This window comes from Sinohyriopsis cumingii, chromosome 12, assembly GCF_028554795.1.
Source record: "Sinohyriopsis cumingii isolate HCF-2022 chromosome 12, ASM2855479v2, whole genome shotgun sequence".
In the NCBI taxonomy this organism is placed as follows: domain Eukaryota; kingdom Metazoa; phylum Mollusca; class Bivalvia; order Unionida; family Unionidae; genus Sinohyriopsis; species Sinohyriopsis cumingii.
Genome location: NC_142972.1, coordinates 4,105,582 through 4,123,804, shown reverse-complemented (window position 1 = coordinate 4,123,804; position 18,223 = coordinate 4,105,582). Strand labels below are relative to the sequence as shown.

At 34.1% G+C, this 18,223-nt stretch overlaps 2 protein-coding genes across 2 annotated transcripts in view; one reads left to right on the top strand and one right to left on the bottom strand.

The window, feature by feature from the left end:
* The window catches only part of LOC149785931 (uncharacterized), a 66,441-nt gene extending 53,698 nt beyond the window's left edge, over positions 1-12,743 (bottom strand). The window contains exons 1-2 of the mRNA XM_089976167.1: positions 12,725-12,743; positions 2,571-2,693 (exon numbers count right to left, since the gene is read on the bottom strand). Coding sequence (XP_089832293.1) covers positions 2,571-2,652 — 82 coding nt within the window. The 5' untranslated portion in view covers positions 2,653-2,693; positions 12,725-12,743. The remainder of the gene's footprint in view (positions 1-2,570; positions 2,694-12,724) is intronic.
* Positions 12,744-13,321: 578 nt separating this feature from the next.
* The window catches only part of LOC149785930 (uncharacterized), a 66,394-nt gene continuing 61,492 nt past the window's right edge, over positions 13,322-18,223 (top strand). Inside the window, exons 1-3 of the mRNA XM_089978088.1 lie at positions 13,322-13,537; positions 17,086-17,227; positions 18,011-18,129. Coding sequence (XP_089834214.1) covers positions 13,424-13,537; positions 17,086-17,227; positions 18,011-18,129 — 375 coding nt within the window. The 5' untranslated portion in view covers positions 13,322-13,423. The remainder of the gene's footprint in view (positions 13,538-17,085; positions 17,228-18,010; positions 18,130-18,223) is intronic.

Below are 18,223 nucleotides of genomic sequence, written 5' to 3'. Positions count from 1 at the left end.
GCATAATAACAAGTTCATTCATACAGAAAAATTACAAATTCCACTAGCTTTAAAAACTGAAAAAGCAAGAAAGTAAAAAAAAATAAAAAATATTGATAGACAACTAAATAAAACTTGTATACTGAAGCATGAAGTGAGGGGGTCCTGTACAATCTATGATTTACTTCCATGCAATATCAAATATCAATATCATATGTCTATATTCTCTTAATTCTGTGAACATTGTAAGATGGAATATATTTTAATCATCTTTGTTTAAAGCACCGTATATCAATTTTTTTTCTCTGAAATCATAATGTATCACTAAATGTTCTGTAAATTACTAACACAGAAAAATTAGAATAAATGCTGTTACTTTGTTTTTTTAAATATACATATTGGTCCCATTATGCTAATATTTTGGTTACTTTTTCTCATTGATACTGTGGCCTGAGTAATTTAACGTCTTGAAAACAAATGACTCATGTGGAATATTTCTTTACATTAAATGAATCCTATATACAAAAACAATGAGCATAACAAGTGATTTTCTTTCACTGAATTTATAATGTATTATTGAAATGTACGCATATTACTGCCACAAATGGATATGTTACAAGCAAAGAAAAAAATATGCATTATTATTGTAAATAATTTTATTTGTATAATATAGCAATGTAGAAACCAATATGATCCATAAATGCTAGCATATCTCTCCAGTGTATCACTTGTAGGAAGTCCATTTCTCTGAGCAGGACTACCACAGTTCCACCAATCATTCCTGGAGCTTCATCATCTTTCTACATTGGTATCTCTTGAGTTTAATCTTGGATACCTTAACCTACATTATCACTATTTGTTCATTACTTTGTTTGATCATCGTATCCCGAATTAACTTATTAATTTATCTGCAAACACTAATAGTGGAATTATCTGACGTTGGATTGGCAAAACCCATTTGACCAATGCTGCTATAATTAAAGCTCTTTTGATATGATTTGCCAATTTACTGAATTTAAATACAATTCTAGAACACAAAATATAATGATGACTTGAAATAACTTTGTTATCACATTGGTTACATGGAAGTGTTGTTATATATATATATATATATATATATATATATATATATATATATATATATATATATATATAAACATTTTATTGGATTTCATATGTACTTTAAACTATATTAATAAATACACTGGGTCAATTCATATGCATTGCTGTTTGACAGTGTTGAACCTGGCCTAATTTATGAAAAGTTAACTTATATTTTCTTTAGTGAAAACATTAGAAACTTATTTTAAAAAATTAGTTTTTTTGGGGGGGTGTTGGCTTTTTTTTAAAAAAAATTCTATATGTGATAGCTCATATATATTTGGTTCTGATTTAGGCCTTACATTTGGTAATATCTAATGAAAATTTAAGAGCTGAATATCAACCGTTTTGATTCTTTAACTGTGCTTGCGAAAACAGTAACAACTACTAAAATAAATCAGGTATATGTCAATTTCCGTTGTTTTTCTTTTCATATTTCACATAGTCCAAATCAGCCTGGAATTTGGGCCCAATCAGCCATGGTCTGAATCATTCTGCGTTGGAAAAATGTTAAATATATCCCTAAAATTCCAACCTATTTGCTAGTATGAGATTGTGGGGAGTCCACAAATAAGGTGGCAGGGTCCAGTTTCATAAATTGGCCCCTGGCAAATTTCTTAACTTAAGGCTATGATGTGACTTTTTCAGCTATTATTGTTTAGTATTTATAGATATGGATATATTTGAGAACTAGGTGTTTTGGGCTTGTGTTGTTCTTGAAATTGATGTCAGGCATGTACACCTTCCATAGTTGTTTTGCAGTATGTTGATTGTGAAATACCAATAGTTGGCTAGGAAGAAGAGCTAGCCTCCCATAGCAGTAGACATGTGGGTTCAAAGCAACTAGAGTATCTCAAAAACGGCTTGGATGACAACTATTCTGAATTGCATCAAACTATTTAGTAGACAATGTTTTTCAAAATTTTCATCCAGGGAAAGGGCTTGCATTTGCACTGTGAGCACCACACGCTGTCAAAAATGGCATTTGGATGTGAAAAATCCATGTATAAAATAGGGGTTGGGGTGCATAAACTCTTCTGCTGTGAACTGCCATTGACTTCTCTGGTCAAGTGAATATATTCTTATGCTTTGTTTTAATATAGGTATCTAAAAATATGGACCTTTTTGACCTCACTTGTGTATTTGATTTTTTATGATTTTTTATACTAGGTCGCTGATTGCGGCATTAAATTTTTATATAAAAACTGGACCCTGCCCCCTAAGCAGGAATGATTGTTAAAAAGGTTTAACTGACGTAATAAGTTGCTGACTGGTTGCCTAATTACATCTTATAACACAATAAAGTGGGACAAAATATCATGAATGTATAAAAAAAACATTTACACCGCTTTAGTAGTGCTTTCTGCTCTTAAAGTTTAAAGTTACAAAGTAAATACGTGATGACATCGCACTGTTAAGTTGAAGATAACATTAAGTGTACTTAAATAAATACTTCACAAAAAGTTTTCCTGCAATAACCAACAAAATACCTGTAATAAGTGCCACCTTTCCTGCCAGACTTCCAACGGTAGCCGCCATGTTGCTTACATCACATTGACCTTGTTCTTCCATTGAGGCTTTCTCGGGTTCGCAAATTTAGCAGGTAAAGATTCCTACAAGGTGAATATCGCAAAGTGCTAACCAGATAGGTGTAACAAATAAAATTTCACGCTAAATGAATGCAATTTTTAGTTATATGGTTTTGAAATGGCGAGCCGCTTCTACCATGCTTGCTTGTACAAGCAGTAAGACTCGACACCATTCAAATTGTGTTGGATGTGAACAAATTAAACATTAAATATTAAACGTTCTCTGGACCATATCGAAATATGAAATATCTCGACTACAGTATTAAATAAATATATCGAGAAACTTAAGAAAGTTCAATTTAACTTTTCCAATTCATTAGACCAGTCTAACACGAGGATATAATTTGACAAGCTACCAGTTAAAACAGAGGGATTAAAATGGTGATAGACATATTGTAAGGAACCTATATAACATGATTCGATACTCAGACGCTCAAACCGTACATGACTATTTATAAACGTACAAAAAGAATGTATTATGAAATCAACACTCATTTAAAATAATACTTATGGTTACAAGAACTGCTATGTTTAAAGTTTGAAATAGTTTTTGAATTTATTACCCTAATCGATCTCGTGTGTACACCTCTGACAAAAATGAAATTAAGAAACAAATTAATGCCAAGGTAAGTGAAAGATCATATCTAACTAGGAAATAGCCAACTGGTGCAGCTATTTTCGAATGCTAGCTTACCACACTACAGGTAATTTCAGACAATGATGTAGACATGTTTTTACTAAATATATTTAATTTTGCCAACAAACGAATCATGTGTCCCATCATGAAGGAACACCACATCCACCATCCCGACTAAACATTTCATAAAATTTTCTATAGGCAGAGCAACAGTTGATCTTGGCTTACATGTTGCAGTGGATATGGTAACTATTGTAATACACTTATATTTCGATAGTTGTTCCATCTAATGGTAATTTTGTCTCTAATTTATGAACTGAATTTTCAATGTTGTATATTGCAATCTCCCTCAGACTGTGATAGCTGTCCAAATAATTGCTCTTTGTTATTTTTAACACTTTCCAACTGTTCTTGCAATACATGCCTACGAAATGTTCGTATCATACATGCTTATCAATTGTTCCGGGGCCCCGAGTGGCCGAGTGGTCTAAAGCGCTCTCCGTTACGGATCACTGCCATCTCACCTCTGTCTGCGTAGGCTCGAGTCTCGAATTCGGCCAATCTGGACATGTGAGAAAACTTGCCAGTAACTTCTCGCGGGTCGGTGGTTCTTTCCGGGGATTTCCCGGGTTCTTCCTCCACCATTAATACTGGCCGCCATGTATAGCCTATCGTGTGCTGAAAAATGACGTTAATTCCTACAACAACAACAACAACCAATTGTTCCTGTGATACATGCTTTCCAGCTGTTCTGATCATACGTGGTTTTTTCTGATATTGCGATACTTACATTGTTGGGATCAGTTTCAGTACTAATCTTATTTCTAACTCTTAGTCTGTTTTTCATTATTTCAGCATTAGATGTCATAGACTGAATAGCATGTACCCCTTAATAGCTTTTCCTCTTGTGAAATGAGGTGAACAATCTCTTTACTTCAGGGGCCCCGAGTGGCCGAGTGGTCTAAAGCGCTCCGTTTCGGATCACTGCCATCTCACCTCTTTCTGCGTGAGTTCGAGTCTAGGATTCGGCCAATGTGGGTATGTGAGAAAGTTTGCCAGTAGCTTCTCGTGGGTCGGTAGTTCGTCCCTGGGTTTTCCCGGGTTCTTCCTCCACCATTATACTGGCCGCCATACATAGCCTATATTGTGCTGAAAAATGGCGTTAAGCTCAACAACAACAACAACTCTTCACTTCAGGTGTAAAATCTTAACGTTGTTCACAAGAAAGCACAGTATTCACAAATTAAATAGTATAACTTTGTATCGAACGTAACAATTGTTAATGGAATTTACAATATAACTTGTATAAATCTGACCGAAAAGACAGTTGGAGGTAATGGATGGGAAAGATATTTTTTTTTTTTTTTAAATTTAAGAACAGTTGACATTATAACGTAACATCACCGAGTCCAATCAGAATCAAATGAAATGTATTTCCGTTACTTTAAATAGAACTGGACACTTCGTTGGATTTTTGTCATTTAAGTTGGGGTACCCTACGCCTGCATTGAATAATAGGTTAGTAGCTTTCAGACATGCTAATTTCATAAACCGAACTGACAGTAAAACAAAACAAACCACTAGCAACAATTACTTAATAAGTGTGTACTCGTTACTTTCATGCTGTTGAAGCTGTGCCTTAAAATAAAATTATAAAATGTTGTGTATATTTAATTTAATTGTTTGTCTGTTAGTTTTAATTTGTTTTATATTTCATTACATGTTATTGTACTGTAACATTGTTTGCTGGACCTTACCTTGTCCAGCATTGAGTTCATTTCTGCTTGACCTGATTGACTTTTTATTAAATTTTTTAAAATTTCATTTATGTAAGCAGTTAATAATAGTTTCATTATTATCTATGTGTATGAGCTTTTTAGCCGAATTATTATTCAGGTAAACATGTTGATTTGGGTTTAGGAGATACCCAAGTGAATTGTATAGGCTACTGAGTTGTACGTAAACAAGGCTCATTAGATCATTCTAGAACGTTATTTTCCATTGGGTATCGGCTGTTTTTAGGAAATGCTAATTGTGACCTGGGGTCAAGCAGAGAACTATATTATCTTGTGACTGTGATGATTTTACCAGTCGTGCTTTAACATCTAGTACTCTAAGTTGTATTATGTTGTGATCAGTTTGGGCTGAATTGTATTTTCTTCAAATTATTGAATTCAGTGGATCATTTTTTCTGGAAGAACAAAAGTGCTCTGAGAAAATTATTGGGTAAAGACATTCATTGGAATTTATACTAAATTAAAATCTGGAATAATATTGATGTGGTTCAACAAGAGACTGTTGACACATCAGTACTTCGTAGGCCATGACAGACACATCATCGCCTTCAATCTAGGATCTTTTCAGGATTTGGAGTTTTTCTTCAGGACTTTTTATTACTAGGACTTGTGTCTTTAATTTTTGGATTATCTTTGGATTTAATTAGCAATACCGTAAGTTCTTTTATTCTCATTCTTTTCACTTTGTATTCTAGGGAAATAAATTATTTTTTTAAATTTTACAAAGCTTGCTGTCTTTACCATTTTCCGTTACATATTTTAAGAGGATAGACTCGTAACATAAAATGATTATTATTTCAGGAGTAGTTGTCTTCTGTGTAATAAAGTCTCACGGAGAAAACTTATTAAGCAATACCATAAATACCTCCTCGACCATGAATTAGTTGTCTCCAGTGATTATGCATTTGTGTCAAATATCATAGTGACACCACTGCGTATGGCATTATTAAATGCCCAATCAGTGGGACCACCGGACAAGGGCACATAAATAGTTAATTTTATCAAGGATCAGAATACATACATCTTTTTCCTGACAGAAACATGGCAAAAAACATCAGGAGATGAGCCAAAGTGCGCGGATCTAATACTTACCGGTCATTCTATCAAATCATTCCCCCGCCACTCTCGCGCAGGTGGAATTGCTGTCATCGCAAAGAACTCCATGATCAAACGTAATAACAACATCACAACTTTCAGTTTTTACCACACATCGTTTGAACTAGTCCAAACTACACGCAGATTGGGACAAAGGTCAGTCTATTTTTCTGCCTCTACCGCCCTCCTCCTAGTAGAAATAAAGAAAGCTGACTGAATCTCTTTTTGGAGCAGTTTCCGAATCTCCTTGAGTATGGAAATTCGATAGGTGGCAACCTGATTATTCCTGGAGATTTCACTTTCACTTTGACTGTCCTGGAAACCCATGCACATAAAAACTCAAAGTTTCCATTCATGTTTTCAACCTCAAACAGTCAGTTAACCAACCCACCTAAATATTACAGTCCTCACCCTCCTTGATTTGTATGTAGCATTTGACACAATAGACCATGACATATTACTTCACCGTCTCCAGCATGTATTTGGCACTTATGATGCAGCCATACTGTGGTTCAAGTCCTACTTGGTCAACAGGACACAAATTGTGTCTGCAAATGGAATACACTCCAACCCAGTTGACCTATGTTCTGGTGTCCCACAAGGGTCTGTTAGTGGACCTTTCCTATTCATTATGTACACTCAGCCGCTCTCAAGTGTCATAGATCATTATCAAGTGTCTCACCAGTGTTTCGCTGATAACACCCAAATATACCAATCCAGCCACCCAACTGAAGTTGATGCTACTATCCAAGGTGTAGAGAGGTGCATTTCTGATGTGAAATCATGGATGACATGTAACAAGCTGCAGATGAATGATGATAAAACTGAAGCCATTCTGATCACAACACAAAGACTTTCTCATTCACAACCTTTACCTCAGATAATAAATATCAGCAATACCAACATTAAATTCACAGCCAGTATGAAACCTAGGTGTTACTCTCGACAGTACCCACATTGCACCAACATGTCAGGAACATATGCAAGGCTGTGTATCGTGAGCTGAAACGCATCAGCTCCATTCGCAAATATCTTTCAGCTGATACCACTAAAACACTTGTGTGTTCATTAGTACTTTCACGACTGGGTTATTGTAATTCAATTATGTCTGGTTCGTCTGAATATCTACTCAAGAATCTTCAAAAAGTTCAAAACACAGCTGTTCGGATCATCCTTAGAGTACTACGATTAGAGCACACCTCCCGCACCCACCCACCCGCTATGTACCCTACACTGGCTATCCATTCGATTCAGAATCATACACAGAATTTGTTGTCTGTGCTACGTTTCACTAACGGGCTCCAGTCCGACATACCTATCCGACCTCACCCATGTGTACACACCAGCAAGACACTTACGCTCCTCTTCTGACAGTCATATAGTCATTATTCCCACTATGAAAACAAAGTCATATGGACAAAGTTCTTTTGCATGCCAGGGCCCAGCAACGTGGAACAAATTGCCCACAGAACTTAGACATAAAGACGGTGATCTCATTCAAGAGTGCTCTTAAAACTCACCTATTTAGACTGCAAGGACAAACTTAAAGACCTAATAATGTTTCCTACCTAAAATATTTTCAGCATGTTTTATGTTTTCTAATTTTATGGGGTTTTTTTTATACCATATCACTGTATATGTTTTTTTATGCTTTAAGTGTAGTTTAATGTTGTAAAACGCTTAGATCTTCCAAAGATTAGGCGCAATACAACGTTCTCATTATTATTATTATTATTATTATTATTATTATTATTTTTAATGTTGAGGTATTTTGGCCCTTTTGTGGATGGCATATTTCCAGTTTCGACATGTTTAGCTAGTTATCAAACACCTTGTATCCAACCAAAGAAATTATTTTTATTTGTCATCGTCTGTCAACACAAATCAAAACATGTACAAGGGATGACATGATCATTGTCTAAGTCATCTTGCCACTTCAGGTTTAGACTTGTTAGCTATCCTCCGTGGAAGTCAATGGATGGTACACCTAACATTATCTGCATTATATCGGACTTAATGTTTTGTCTGCCTACATGTAAAGTCTTAATTCCGATTTATCTGGAGATGGCACCATATTGGCATATGTTTCCTGTATTTGTATGCGAGTTCCATGTTTTTAACTCTCCATTTGTCATGCATTCTTTGTTCTATTTTCTATTATTTCTCCGATCCATTTCCTTTTTCGTTTTCTACTATACTCATTTGGACAAGAATTGCCTAAGTGCCAGTTTTGCAGAAATTCATAACAAGTTTTAAACTTTTGGAAACATAGAGGAAGTTTTAAAATCCATCTCATTTGCTTAACATATGAAATTTCAAACTATTTTCACTTCCTAAAGTAAATTTGTAAGACAGTTGAGAAGTAATCATTTCTCAGATACACTTTTAGATTGATACGACGTTATATATTTCATTACAAATAAATCGAAAGTGAAACAAAAATTAAGACGAATGTTATGCAAGCAAAGAACCGGAAAAGTTACTTCACAAAATCCAAACGATCCACAGAGTTTGAACTTGTTAAGCAATTTTGGAAAATGTTTTACATTATAAATTTTAACAAGCCAAAGCTTAACGGTTGGCAGAGCAGAAAAACGATACTAAAACACCCCCAAATGATGATGCAAACACACCACGAGAAAGACGCGATACCATATCCAGAAAAATGATCTGCAGTTTTCCGGTTTTAAAATTGATATTTTGGCAAAACATCAACTAAAGGTAATGTCATAGACAAAAATAGCCACACTAAAGAAAAATAACAAAGTCTGTACAAAGTTCAACGTGAAAATACTAGCTACATCCACAAATATCCCAGAATTGCTTCAACTATATACGTAAAAACTTCTATAAGTTGTACCAACATATATGTGTATAGTGAATATATATAAGGAAAGTTGATGTTTAAAAAGTCTTAAAACTTGATGAAATATTAACTTTTGCAATCAGTAAGCGAAACAGCATTGAGAAAGAGATAAATAAAGCAATAAATGATAATGACATTAACTTTAAGCAGTTTATTTTGATATCAACGCGCAACAAATAAACAAATATATCTTTAAAAATTATTTTTAATAAAAAACAAGCATTCGAAAAGAACATGGACATTACAGAAGCCTAAGAAGTAAAAAAAGTAATTAAAACTGAATAAAAAGAATTTATTAACAAAAATTAGAAACGTTTTGAGGGAAGAGATGACAGTGAATGAAATTAGATTTCGAAAATTTGTCTGCAAGCTGCGAAAGGACCATCGTCATTGCAATAACGAATACAAATTGACCGTGCAAACTTTGATGGCGTTAACCTATACTTCAGGCACAACTATTGTCTGTTTAGTTATTTTTCCAATATACATGTTCCGCAGAAGTGAACAGTTAACTCAAGATAAATGTAGATCTATATTAAAATCGATAGACCCCTGAAAACGAAGTTTATCTCAATATTTCAGATGACAACATAAATGGTAATGAATTTAATTACAGAGCATATACCTTTCTGTTGGTGATATAATATTTCCGATCAAGACAAAAATTATTTCTCTCTTCATCACTGACAAGAATGAAATAAGGATGCCTTACCGTTCTATCCGAGATTTATTTGTCTGTCTTCAAACCAATCTTGTAAAATTGTTTGTTCCACGTGATAGTCTACACGTGAAAAGATTAGGGTCCGTGACATATAATTGAGCTTTTACATAACCAAACTGTCGAATTTTCTCATGAGTATCTCCTTTAAATATGACTCGAAGGCATCGAAAAACTTATATATAACTTTATTGTTGTCGCCGTAAATATAGACACGTTTAACTTACTTCTAAATGAATCTCTTAGTCTTTTCTATATTATTCTTTTTCAATTATGTTTGTTCTTTTCTAGTTGCAGAACCTATCAAAGAAGGTTTGGGTTTTCTTCTCACTTGTTGTAGCATTGGTTCATAAATTGTCAGTTCTAATTCTGATGTATTCAGCTAGAGATATTTTATCATATATTTAACTATTTTTCGCCTGCGTAATCTTCTATATTTAATCTTACCGTAAAATTAATATGATTGTGTTCAGCGGATACGTATATCGGAGCGACATCGCTTATTATTCATAAAGGAAGGTCACTTTCTTACAGCAACTATATGCGTCGCCATTGTCCTTTCTGGTCTCCAAATTATAAATTTTCTAGTTTTTGTGCTGTCTTGTCACTTAACTTTTTATACTTAAGTGCCACACGGGACCAGCTCATCCCAGCAGCAATTATGCCTTCCTATATTATTCTTCTGATTTCATATAGTAACTCTGGCTAAGTTTTATCAGCCTGTATTTTCTTTGTTCACTCTTTTTCTCATAGTGTCAAACGGCTCTCGCGCACGAGACCTACACGATACCAGCAACTCATTGTTGTCATTCTGACTTCCTAGGACGCTTTAAATGCATCAGCATAACAAGTTTGCTTCATATTTTGTGCAATTATCTTAAACCTTTTCCTATTCTTGGAGATTTATCTTTGATCGACGAGTCAGTTACTAGTATAGTTGATCCGTTCCACAACGTTACCTGTCTATCAACAAAACCAAGGTGATTCTCAGATAATAATGACGCCAATTTCGTTATATACAGATTTGTTTGTATCGTTAATTTTTAAATGTTGCGTGGGTCACTTGACTATGTATTACCATGATAAGTAACTTTAAAAAGCATAATATCACCAATATAAATTTATCTCAACGGACCATTTCACTCACTGAATTGTGTCATTATTGACGATGTGTCAAAAATTAGTACATTATTCTGTTTTAGCTAATTTTCTCCTTTGTCTGATTGGTCTATGATTTTGTTTTAATTTCTAAAATAATATCCCCGAGTCTGACTGATACAACAATCTTGTCTGTAGTTGATAGTGAAACTATAAGTTCGAATTTCTCGAATTTTTTTAACATATTTATTTAAGATATTACATTTTTAATGTAGATCTTAGTGTTCTCGTATCGCTATACAAGATGTTTGAACCTACTAAACTAGGAATGATCGAGCGTTCTCAATATTTCCACTACTGCTTTAAATTAGCAATCAGATAAACATCTTACCAAAGGCGAACATTTTTACATGATTAAATAGCATTACATACGGCATGATTATATATATATATATATATATATATATATATATATATATATATATATATATATATATATATATATATATATCTGTGTGTGTGTGTGTGTGTGTGTGTGTGTGGTAGAACATTATATTTCTATATTTATATCGTTTATTTTTTAACTCTTCACTTGAAATATATTAATACTTTCATAAGGCACAAGCAATTAATTTTACTTTATTGTCACCAGAAATTATTAGCATCTCATTACATGTCATGATCTTTACCAGAAAAAATCAAGATAATAAATTATCATAGCAGATATCCAAACCCAAATTATCATAGCAGATATCCAAACCCAAATTATCATAGCAGATATCCAAACCCAAATTATCATAGCAGATACCCAAACCCAAATTATCATAGCAGATATCCAAACCCAAATTATCATAGCAGATACCCAAACCCAAATTATTATAGCAGATACCCAAACCCAAATTATCATAGCAGATATCCAAACCCAAATTATCATAGCAGATACCCCAACCCAAATTATCATAGCAGATACCCAAACCCAAATTATCATAGCAGATACCCAAACCCAAATTATCATAGCAGATATCCAAACCCAAATTATCATAGCAGATACCCAAACCCAAATTATCATAGCAGATACCCAAACCCAAATTATCATAGCAGATACCCAAACCTAAATTATCATAGCAGATATCCAAACCCAAATTATCATAGCAGATACCCAAACCCAAATTATTATAGCAGATATCCAAACCCAAATTATCATAGCAGATATCCAAACTCAAATTATTATAGCAAACCATGACTTTAGACCAAACGAATAGTCTTCATCAATTGAAAGCAACTTATGCTTTACACAAATATTTTCAGAGACTTTTCTGGAAGAAATAAAAGTTTCACTTTGAATGTCTTTGTGATCCGTCTTTTTCAGAGACATATTCTAATCTCATTACAGCCTTGAAGTCTGGTAACCTTTGCGCCGTTTACATTTATTCTGACGCTAAATGTATGTACATACAACAATTTCTATCCCTTATGTGAAAGTGAGGATATGTGGGAAACGCAGGGTGCACACAAACGTCCATAGTGTTGGGATTGGGTACTGTTTGCACACTTATATTAAGGTTGATAAATGAATTTACCCTAGATATACATTTCAATTATACCCATCTCTTTTGATTACAAATACCAGTACCATTGTGCACTTATATATATATATATATATATATATATATATATATATATATATATATATATATATATATATATATATTACATACATTCAATAATTCAGTGCACTACGATGGGATCGTGACAAGATTTAAAGGGCAAGAGTCATATTATTAAATAGTTTAGACTCAAGAGTTGTTATATATGATCAATATTAACTGTCGTGTTGGTACAAACCTGTTACTGGGTCTAAGTGTTGCTCAAGGTATGAACGTCTCTCCGGTCACACGCATATGTTCTGTATCCCTGACCTATTTTGGGAATATTTATCTACACCTATTAGTAAAGGATCCTTGTGGCCATTAAAATATGCTCACTCACGGTTTATCTTCAGCTACACTCTGTGATATATTGACCGTGAGTTAGGTATCCCCTTTTTGTTATGCAGTGAGGAAGGAAGGGGGTAAAGAGTATCGAAGATAGTTTTCTTTTTATTATTTGGTAGCTCGTTTTAATCATGCAGTATACAAATATGTATTAGACACAATTATTAGAAATGTATTTTCTTTCTTGAAGATATGTGTTCACCTTCTTGGAATGTTTTTGTCATTGCTATATATGTGTCTGAATTGTGTTTACCATGCACTTGTCTATTATTCTGTACAGCATGCAGAAGCGCCAAACGCAGTTTTATTTGAAATTACTTTAGCTTACAAGAATTTCCAGAAGTTTTCTCAGTTTTACAAATAAGATATCGTACGGTTTGAAATGTCAAGTGTTATCGAATTTTATCATTGTTTGTGGGCAAATATTATCATGTGCCTTCATCACGAGACGTCATATGAAATCATATTTACTTACTCTCAGATAAATCCATACACGGCCTCCCATTCATAACGTGCATCAGTGCAAACTCTTTGCCTTTCAACGCTGAAAATGGAGGGTATAGGGACGCTAATTGTATGTATGATGCTACTGTACACTCATACAGTAATGTCACATTTGTGTCTTATTGAGCCTCGGCAAAGAGGAGACATGAACATCAGTGAGGTAAGTAGGCCAAGAACATGTGTCGAATAGTGTATGCATACTGTAGTATACACGTGACAGTTAATTAACCGTTTTACAATATAAAACTGGTTATTTGCCCGTAAGGGGACGAATAACCCTTTGCCTGACAATTCCAATGAAGTATAGTAGCCTCCTACGATATCATGGATTTTATGGTATCGCGGCATGCAAAGTATTCTGTGATTTTGCATAGGGCCACTAATCTTGTACTTATCCTATATTCACTACATATCCATAAGTTACTACAACATGAGTACAGTCCAGTTTGGTTGTACCCATCTACCGATTTGATAAACGAAAAACATAAAGGATATTAATAAAATGAACACAACGTTATCATTTCATTCATTGATTTTTAATTTCTAACTTGACTGGCGCAAAGGGTCAACAATTTGTAGAATTATTGGCGTTTCAACGCAAACGGGAGCTCCCGATGTAAACAAGCAAAGAGACTGCTCGCTGTCCATTCATGGTTTCTAGGATAATCTATTTCGGTATATATATATATATATATATATATATATATATATATATATATATATAACACAGTGTCGTCTACGTACATTATTTATGACAATGTCTAGTTTTAATATTTCTAAAACAATTTGAACAAAAAAGGAGAAACTCTTGTATCAATGTATTCAGATAGATGTAAATCCGAAACTCATGGAATACACCACATCTGTTGCGTTATTATATTAATTTTTGTTGCAACACTAATTGTTTAAACAGTTTGTGGTCGACATGTACTTTCATGTCCTTGTTGGTGGGCCCAGTCTCAACGACATTCTTGGCGCCACTTACCCGTTACAGGTGGTTACAGATGCATTCATTAATTCTCAGATAAGTTTCTGTTGTTGGAGGGAACAGGTGGCAAAATGAGAACTGTAGAAATATCGTCCATTTTTCAAGTTGATTTACACTTTTGTCAAAATATACATAAAGTTCCCAACTTTAGGACAAGTATATGCCATCTTAAAAAATATTTCATTCGTTATTACCGCGCTATCAGAGAAACTCTTTTTGCAAAACCTGGAATCTTCCTGGCGTCTGTTTATCGATCGTTTCTGGTAACCTAATGACTTAAAGTGGAAATTAAATGCAATTAATATATAGCAAAGAAAAACAAATAAACATATATGACATGAAGGTCAGTGTTTTTATTTACTTATTTGCCGATCGCTAACTTTAAGACCCACGATACCATAACACTCTGGCATAAAGTAATAATTTAAAAATATCTGAATTAAATATCAATCAATCTGTGGAGAACTGGTAACTCTAAGACTTTTGTTTTTAATACGACGATATTTGCCGAGCTGGTGCCAACAAATTATGGTTCCGATGATGGATATTTATGTTGTCCTACATAATCCATTTGACTGGGTTTTTTTTTAGTTTCATTTCTACATTAAATAGTACCATATCAAATAAGTCTAATCCAACTGCATACTGCAGAGACACATATCTGCCATCGCATAATGTGCCGGCAGATTTGGGTCTATGCAGTTTGTTGCGAGTAATTAATAGAACAAATATTATTAATTCTAATCTTCCGGCGCAGTATGCCTTGACAGATCAGGTACATGTTGTATGCAGTTTGACCGGACTTACACTCGTATATGTACAATATGTGATTGTTAAGATCAAAACCATTATTAAATTTAAGTGATCGTGCATGCATTTAAGGGTTCAAGGGCAAAAATGTGCCAGGTTCAAATCAGGTGGGTTATATTTATCCTACATGGCGTTTTCGTGTGGACAAACACTGTTTTTATCATCTTAAGAAATACAACATGTGATGTTATTTCGTGTGAACTTTGGCTTGGTCACCTGAAATCGGTATTTGAAGTCTCTATCCAATGTAATTTCTGTCTAGAGCATTTTGTTTAACGGTCACATAAAAGCAACAGAAGCAAATCTAAGAACGAAACCAAGAAAATAATGCGAAATTGAACGATGCGGTCTAGACAGATTAATCAGTCGACTCCAGTGTACAAACTGTAAAGAAAATTATTGAAATAAATTTGAATTGTGTTAATTTACAGGTCTGCAAGCAAATATATTATTGTTAACTGACACTCGAGATAATAATACTTTATTATAAGGACAATCTAATTTAGCAAAAGCAATGAACCGTAATAAATTTTCGTGCCGATAAGTCTTCACGTCTCGAGATTTTGATACATTAAACGCACGTATTAAGGCGACTGCACAACAAGTTCCAGGAAGTTGTATTAAGTTTACTCGACGGCCGATACTTAGCTTGAGGCGGTATGTATCTATGTACGTACGTACGTACGTGTGTGTGTGTGTGTGTGTGTGTGTGTGTACATACATGCACGCATGTATGTATGTATGCATGTATGTATGTATGGATAGATGGATGCATGCATACATGCGTGTATGTATGTATGTATGTGTGTGTGTATGTATGTATGTGTATGTATGTATGTATATATGTATGTATATATGTATGTGTATGTATGTATGTATGTATGTATGTGTCTGTATCTATTATAATTTAGCAGTACATCAGCACAATAGTGGATGTAATGGTGCCAATTAAAACTAAATTTCTACAAATGTAAAGGTACACATAACCTCTACGAATATAAAAAATTCCTAATAAATGCAAACAGTAAGTATAAAAAGATAAAATACAAAACAGATAAGGTTCATATAATTATGTTTAAGGTAGCTAAAATGACAGATAACGGTCAAAGAAGCTTTTGCTGGATAGAAACAAATACACTGAATATAATTATTTACTTCATTCTAAAAAGTAACCGCTATACTTGTGAACAACCTCAGGTCTGCAGCGAGCTTAAATGATTACTTGTGCGCTACCTTACGATCTGCGGCTGGACTCGAGTGTTTTTCGTTCCAGAAATGTGCGTTCTCTTTCGATCATAGCCTGATGGAGAGCAAAGGAATTGCTACTTCATTTTTAGATGAACGGTCTTTGAGGGTATACTCCTTGATTAAAATTACAACGGAATAAAGAAAGTACTAATTTGTTGCAGTCTCAGCTTGTTTGGAAATAATTACCAATTGAATATGCGTGTATCATTCAATTACCAATCGGCCAAACACAAATACAGTGGTAATCCGCATATATCCTTCATTAAGATGGGTCACATATATTAGTACTCCGCATAGTTTTGATAGAACCGATCTTTTTTTTTGCAAAGTTTTGTAGTTCACCTATCATTAATGAAATATGCGTGGCAATATACATGTAAACGTTTTTGTCTATGTTCGTCAGTACACCTAAATTTTTTTGAAACTAACAGTACATCGTAAAAACAAAATCCTATCATAAGCACACGAGTAAGTAGGAAATAGTGAAGTGTTTTTTTGATCGTGCATTTATATTAAAAAAGAAGGATTGGGTGGGCCTGATAGTTGGTGTTCTTTACATGCGATCATAACCTCGGGCGTATGTGCACTAATTTGAATCTAGAAAAATATAGATAATAATGATAAACTTATGTTATGATTTCAAGATCTTTTTGCAATTGTAGGGTGGAAGCGGAACCTGCTTTCGCCTCAATCCTCCATGTGGCAATTTCCCTCCTCAAGAACCTCGCTACCTGTTCTATGGAGGCTTCCCTTACTTCCTGAAGTGGCAGCAGAATTACAACCACTACGAAGTGGGGTACCCAGGTCAGTTATACAGTTGTATGTCATGCAGCATATTTATACATGGTATTATACAGATTTTTCATCTGACAACCTACAGTGCAAAACTAGTTTCTAACTAGTCTAAGCGCTTTCGACTCAGAGTCTTTTTCAAAGAAAAATACAAAAAAGAGACATTTAAAAAAAGAAATACATAAAACGTTGAGGTTACAACATTTGCATTACTATTACTACAGGAAAATGTTATATGTTTCAACTAGTTGGCTTCAACGTTATGCTGATACTTAGAAGTAATTTACATTGACATACAAATTGATGAGCCATATCGCCATCTCTTCTTTTTAATACACATTTGCGTAACTGCAAATTGCATCCTGGATATTTCATTGTTTTAGTAGTAATAATAGGCTATTGGTAGTAATAATAGGCTATTGGGCGATTAATCAGCAAACTTAAAGAATTATTTAAATGAAGATATGGCGGCTGCCAAAAGAGGATGATTTTATTTGTGCTTGACTGTCTTTTTCTAGTCTTCTTGCTTTAAACCGCTTGGTTTCAATGTTCTAAAGCAGCATATCCAGTAAGATTCCTTCCTTTCTGGTTTCGGAACTCCAGTTGGGAATTTTGCAATTGGAATAAGTATTACAACAAAATCATAATGACCCAGACACTACTATTTTATCAAGCATTTAGCTCCGCAATAGACTTTATGATAATAATGTTGATGTATAAAAGAAAGTATTACTGTTAACATATGCTACGTGCATGCGGGCCCCAATAACGTATCATTATTTTGAAATATTTTAGGATACATGGATATAGCCGTGGCCCCTGATGTCAATAGCGACAACTTTACGACACTGGCCGTTGTGATGGACCGATATGAATATGCACAGGATCATCAGAGAAATTATACCGCAGTAATAGTAAGTGTCGACTCATTTCAGTGTTTGATATATAGTTGTTAAACAATATCATAGCTTTCATACTTACCTCCCCTTATAAGCACGTTCATCATCT